Genomic DNA, 6,746 nt, shown 5'->3' with positions numbered 1-6,746 from the left:
TAGAAGTATATTTGAAGATGAAAAAATTAATTTTCGCCTCAAAAAGTAAAATTTTCAACAAGAAAAAAGCTTAATCCTCTAACAAAACAGATGAATTTGTTACCAAATAGTTAAATCTTTAACTAAAACAGATCAATTTTTCAACCAAGGGGATTTAGTTTTTACCAAAAAAGAAAAATTCTCAAAAAATAATTGAATCATCAACTAACAAGGATCCAATTTTCAATTTAAAATAACAATTTTCAGCCAAAAATGGTATAATCGAATTTTCTGTTAGAGCAATTCGTTTTTGACCAACTAAAAATGAATTTTCAACAAAATTAATTTTCAACAAAAATATTATTTTTCTGTCAAAAAAGAACGCATTTTCAACAAAATCCAAAAAAATTTGAACAAATACATGATTTTTCATCTGACAAATCATTTTTTAACCAAAAATGATTTGATTATATTGTACCCTTGAGGAAATTAATTTTCGAAAAAAGGGGATTGAAAAAAGCAGTTGAATTCTCAAAAAAAAATTTATTTTACCCAAAAAAAGCTTAAGTTACAATTATAAATGTAATATTTAACGAAAAATAGGATAGATCAGTTTTGAGTTAAAAAAATTAATTTTATACCAACAACATTGGAATTAAAAAAAACTGAATTCTCTAACAAAACAGACGATTAGGGTTGTTTTATGGTTTTAAATGAAAGTTTTCAATGAATTCTTTATATAAAATCATCTGCTAAACATCGTGATAAAAAATTCATGTTGCAAAATTAAATTACAAATAGTATACAATATGTAAAAAATATTTTATGGGAGTTTTAAAAATAGAATTTTATATACTATAAGATGCATTTATTTAAAAAATTATATCTGATTTTGGAATCAGCCCTATTTTTTACCAAGTTGTTAAATTCATAATGAAAAAGATCGATTTTTAACCAAAACGATTAATTTTATACAAAAAAAATTGAATTATGAACTAAAAAAGATCAAATTTGCGACGAATAATATTATAATCGAATTTTCTTTTACAGAAATCAATTGTTGACCTTTCCTGTAAAGGAATTTTCAACAAAATTATTGAATCCTCCATGAAAAATATGAATTTTCAAACAACAATATTATGTTCCTACCAAAAATCACAAATTTTCAACAAAATCCATTGAATTTCAAACAATTAATTTTGTTAACTGAAAATATCATTCTTCAACAAAAAATAATGTAAGTATATTTCAGATTTGGAGGGATTGATTTAAAAAAAGCGATTTAAACAAAATAGTTGAATTCTCAATCAAAAAGATTAATTTTAAGCCAAAATAGGTGAAGTTTCAATGATCAATTTTATATTCAACTGAAAATGGGATAGTTCAGTTTTTAGTTCATAATCAATTTCATACAAAGAATTAAAATTGAAATTTATTCAGTGAAATTATTCCCTTAACATTCTTGAAGAAGCGACAATGCAAGTTGAGATTCAGACTTCTTTTTTTTTTAGTAAAATGTATAAGAAGTGACACTTGAGAGTTGCTACTCATGAAGATTTATGTTTTATTTTGAATTTAATTTAATTTATAATTTATTTTGCTTATTTATTTATTATTTATAATCATATCATTTTGATATGCAATTTGCTGATCAAATACAGGTAAATTGAATTCAATTATTTTTCGAATTCAAAATTCCTGTTAAAAAATTATTTATTGATTCAGCTTAGATATTCGAAAATATTAGAAGTATTTAAGGGGTTTTAAAGATTTCAAACAATTTCGAAAGACTTCTATGAGTTTTAAGAGTTTTCCAAATCTTTCATCTAATTTAAAAAGATGTCATCGGGGATTTTAAGAAATGTGAAAATATTCCTATAGATTTAAAGGACTTCCAAAAAGTTTCGGAAATTTTAAACGACTTCCTATGGGAGCGTTCACATATTGCGTACTATTAAAAATGAATTCATAAATTTTCTGCATCATAAACTTTGTGTATCCAAATTTTTAAATAAATAATTTCACTTCATCATAACTTTGTTTCTGAACGTTTCTACATAATATTGACAGAAAAGAACATTAAAATTGTAAATGAATTTTTATTAATGCAAAATAATTCTCTTCTTAACAAGTCGCTACCACACTATAATTTGTAAACTTTTTGACATTTTCTTAGAGATAAAAAGTTTAAATTATGGGCAAAAACTCATTTTGAAAAATTGGAAAAAATCATAAGATTTTAATTAATTCTGAAAGATTTAAGGACATTTCTTTTTTTAAGATTTCTGGAAAATTTTGAATTCTTTAGTTTTTATTTTAAAAGAATAATTTAAAATATTTAATTTTGATAAAAAAGTGATTAAGTTCAAGAGATATTCAGAAGTTTTTAAACGATTAAAAAATAATTATAATTTGCAAATATTTTTTAAGAATGCTGTAAAGTTTTACCAAAATTAAAAAAAATACGTTCCGAAAGTTCATGAATTATTTCGCGATTTCTTTCAATCTTTCAAAAGTCCTAAACACCTGTTTAGAAGATTCGAATTTTTCTGAATATTTTGTAAAATCCTGTAACATAAAAAAATTCTTTGAAATCTTCTAGACTGTTTTTAGCACATCCTAGCTATTCAAAAATATTTTTAAATCTTTTCAAGAGTCGTATAAAAATTATCTTCATATAAATTAAAAACAAAATGATTATACTTATTTTCTTGTTTTGATATTTAGAATTGTTTTAAATTGTTGAATTTCTATAAGTACTATAATTAAGTCACCTCAATATTTGTATGAAAAGAAAAAAAAGATAGAAAAAGCATTGTGTTACATCAAAATAGTGTTCAACTTATTTCTAGACAATACTTGATCTTAAAAAAAATTTTTTTCATTAATAAAATGCGGTTCAGATGATTCTTACCCGTAGAGAAAACTTCAATAATGTTGTTGAATTTCTAATAGGTGTATGAATTTTCAAAGCACTTTTTGATTCCACCGAATTTGATTTCGTATTACTTTAAATTATTTTTAAATTTGAAATTCATGTTAAAAAAATGCCTTGCTATCTTGAAAATCTTAAGATATTAATTAAAAAGTTTCAGAAAATTCGGAAAAAACGAAATCAAGGAGTGAAACTTTCTTTGAACATTCTAATAATTGCAACAGGAAGATGTATAAATATAAAAAAATATGATTTCCACTAGTTTCAGTTTGTACATTTTTGGGAGCTTCATCAAAATTGGAGAAGTTCCAAAAAATGTATAAATTGAAACTCGTCGAAATTACCATTGTTTTTATGCATATTTCAAAAAAAAATTTAAGTAAGAAATTTAACTCAAAAAGATTTAGGTAAATTACCTTAAGAAGGCCAACAGAATAGCTGAAACATCGTCTTTTTGTTTTATCAAAGCAATTACATGTTTACTTTTTGTTTCACTCAAAGAATTTCATTTTTATTTTTCAATTAAATCGTGAAACCAAAAAAGAATAAATGTCTGCCTCCCTTTTTATTCTTGCAATTTGTCTGAAGTTAACCTTCTGCATTTTAATTTAATTTATCTTGAATGTAATCGAAATCATGATGATAATTGATCCTTAAAAGCCGAATTAGCTTTGCAAAGTAGGGTCAAAATGTACTTTTACGTAATTTTGAAAAATGAATACAAGTTGGAAATGATAATTTTTTGAAAAGGAATCTGTTGAGCATATTTACATTCCACTCGTTTATCTCTGTGAGTCTGTTTGCCATTACACATCCAGCAGATCCAGCTCCTACAACGATGAAATCGTACTTCACTGGTTCAGATTTCGTCATCTTAAAAAATATATTAAACATAATTAAATATTACCATAATTTAAGGAATCATCTTTGGAAAAATGAATTTAACAATAAATCATATGCACTTAATTATAAATTATAAATTTTTTATTATACGCAAAAAAACCTGAAAATAAAACCAAAAATCAAACAACCAAATTTGAACAACCACCATAACATTTTTCTTTTGCAATCTGAAAAAAAAATCAAAAAAATCTTTCTCTTAAAACGGAAAAGAATTTGTTTTCTCGTTGGACAAAAATAAAAAAGAGGAAGAAAAATTTTGATTTTGATCTAATTTAAATTTCTTAAATGACAAATATAATTGGCGTTATATTTATTTAAAAAATTGATATTTTTATTCAAGGATTTTCATATATTTTAATTACTGATATGACGTAATAAATAATTAAATTTAACTAATAATGATAATTAAGTTACAAAGAATTCTAAAAATAGTTCGGATAATAATTTTACTCGTTTTAATTTTAAAAAGGCCTTTCTAAATTGTTTAATTGTAGGGTATACTGTAAAGCGAATTATAAATTTTAAGCCACTGTCAAAATTAATCTTATTTAATTAGTGTTATATTGAAGCTCTAGCAGTCATAATTTTAAAACAAATTGGTTGAAAATCTTATTCTTTATTTTTGACATTCTAGATAAGTGATCCATTTTTCATTAAAATGACTTGAAAATGGGCAAAAAAATGAAAAATCGAAGCATTTAAAATTACTGATTTAATCCATGAATTAGAAACCGAAAAAGACGTATTTTGAGGGTTTAAAATGGAAACCTATTTAATTTCAAAGACTTATACATAAAAATTCCTAAATTGTGTCAAGATTCATAAGTTTTTAATTTTAAATACTTCAGGTTGAGGAAATTTGAAACTTCAATAAGCAAAATTGCAAGACTTATATTCAAAACACTTAAAAAATGATAATTTTTTACTGTAAATTTGCGAAATAAAAAACTCATAATTTTAAAGATTCTGAATTCAAAGTTCTAAAACATTAAAGAACTATCAATTGAGAATTATTGATATTTGAAAATATAGAATTTAATATTATTTAATTTTGAAGATTTATAGTTTTAAATTACGTGAAGTTGAATGTTTTTTAGGCATATTGAAATCAATTTTAAAGACTTACAATGAAAATTCTTGAAAAATAAATTATCTTTCTTCGCAGGAATAGTTCCATTTTAAAGATTTAACCTGCATTACAAAAATAGAATATTCAACAAAAAGTTTCAACTTGTGAAAAAGTAATTGAATTTTTAATCAAGACCACACAATTTTATTAAAAAATAGAATAGTTAAATTTTTGTTTAAACAAATTTATGTTTGACCAAAAGAAAAGAAACAAATCTTTTTAAAATATCATGAAGCTACAACAAAAATCTAATTTGTAGCAAAACAGTTCAACTCTCAACTAAGCAGTTAAATTATCAACTAAAAAGTTGAATTTTTATAAAAAGATCAGCTTAAAAAAAAATGTAATAGATACGTTTGGAGTTAAATACAATTTTTTTAGAACTGAAATGATGATTCTTGAATCAAAAAAACTGAATAGTTAAATTATCAAAAGAAAAGAGATAAATTTTCAACCACGAAGATTAACTTTTTATTAAAAACTCACATTTTCTACCACATAGTTAAATTTTCAACAACAAAATACCAAATTTTTAAACACAATTGAAGAATTAAAGCACCAGTTAAAATAATTATTTTCCAACTGGAATGATGACTTGACCCAAAAAGAGGGAAACTTTTTAATGAAAGTGGCTTAATTTAAAGAAAGTAATAGCACATTTTCAAAATTTAGAACTCTTTACTTTAAAATATTTACAATTGAAAGTTCTACAATTTAATTGATTAATATTTAAGATTTATAGTTTAAAATTATTTAATTATAAATTTTGTTGTTCTAATATGTGGTTCATTTTTGAAGAATTATGCTATTAAAAATTGTTAATTTCGAATGTTTGTCGTTCAAAATTTTTAAATATTCAATATATATAGTACAAACTGATGCAATTTTAAATTCCTTAAAATTTAGTCAAATTTAAAAATGTAAACAATTACAATAGAAAATTCTTTCATTTTTATTATTGGCAGTTAAAGACTTTTCAATATTGAAAATCGATATTATAAAATAATGAAATTTTGAATCGGTTAAAAAAATACTAAAATTTAGCATTAAAAACTATAACAGTAAGTATACTTGATGTTAAAACGATTTATTTTCTGGAAATTAATTTTTTTACATATTGATTCTCTGAAATGCAATTACACGACATGGAATCACAAACAAAAAAAAGGAAATAAAAAAAATTATTTATTTCTTTACATTAAAAAAACACTGAGTCTACTTGTTTAAAAGATGGATTTAAAAATTCTTTTAGAGAAACTATTCTCTATAACTCCCTTTAAAAATTTTACAATTTAAACCATTATCCGAAAATTGTCTTGTCTATTTATTTATGATTTTAAAACGTTTTATATTAGTTCAAAGGCAAATATTTCAATATTCACCATCGGTCCATACATAGATACGTTAATTAGACAAAAAAAATCGCAAAAACCTAATGAAATTTTTATCGCAGAATCAATAAAACAAATTAAAGGGAAATTTTCAAACCTAAAATTCTCTTGTGTTTAACTGCGATAAATTAAAAATCTATTTAAAAAAATTATATTTTGTAATATTCGCAAATACGTTGAACGGCAAAGTAAAATTTAACTCTAACGATTGATTTATTATTATTATTAAAAAAACATTTCTGTGTCGAAATGTGGTCACAGGCTTATACTGTCCAACATTTCGAAGGCATTTTTGATTAGAGTTGGATTTTTTTTATTTGATCATTTTTGCACGGGGCTGTCCCGGTATATATCATCAGTCACGGACGCATTTTTATAATGCAATCAAGTGATCTGATGAGAGCAGTCT

The 6,746-nt window shown here is 23.3% G+C and overlaps 1 protein-coding gene across 1 annotated transcript in view; it reads right to left on the bottom strand.

Moving 5' to 3' along the window:
- The window catches only part of LOC117171457 (glucose dehydrogenase [FAD, quinone]-like), a 14,615-nt gene that overhangs the window by 6,755 nt on the left and 1,114 nt on the right, over positions 1-6,746 (bottom strand). Inside the window, exon 3 of the mRNA XM_033358797.1 lies at positions 3,686-3,787. Within this exon, the coding sequence (XP_033214688.1) occupies positions 3,686-3,787 (102 nt within the window). The remainder of the gene's footprint in view (positions 1-3,685; positions 3,788-6,746) is intronic.

This window comes from Belonocnema kinseyi, chromosome 4, assembly GCF_010883055.1.
Source record: "Belonocnema kinseyi isolate 2016_QV_RU_SX_M_011 chromosome 4, B_treatae_v1, whole genome shotgun sequence".
NCBI lineage: Eukaryota > Metazoa > Arthropoda > Insecta > Hymenoptera > Cynipidae > Belonocnema > Belonocnema kinseyi.
This window is presented reverse-complemented; position numbering and strand designations above follow the sequence as displayed.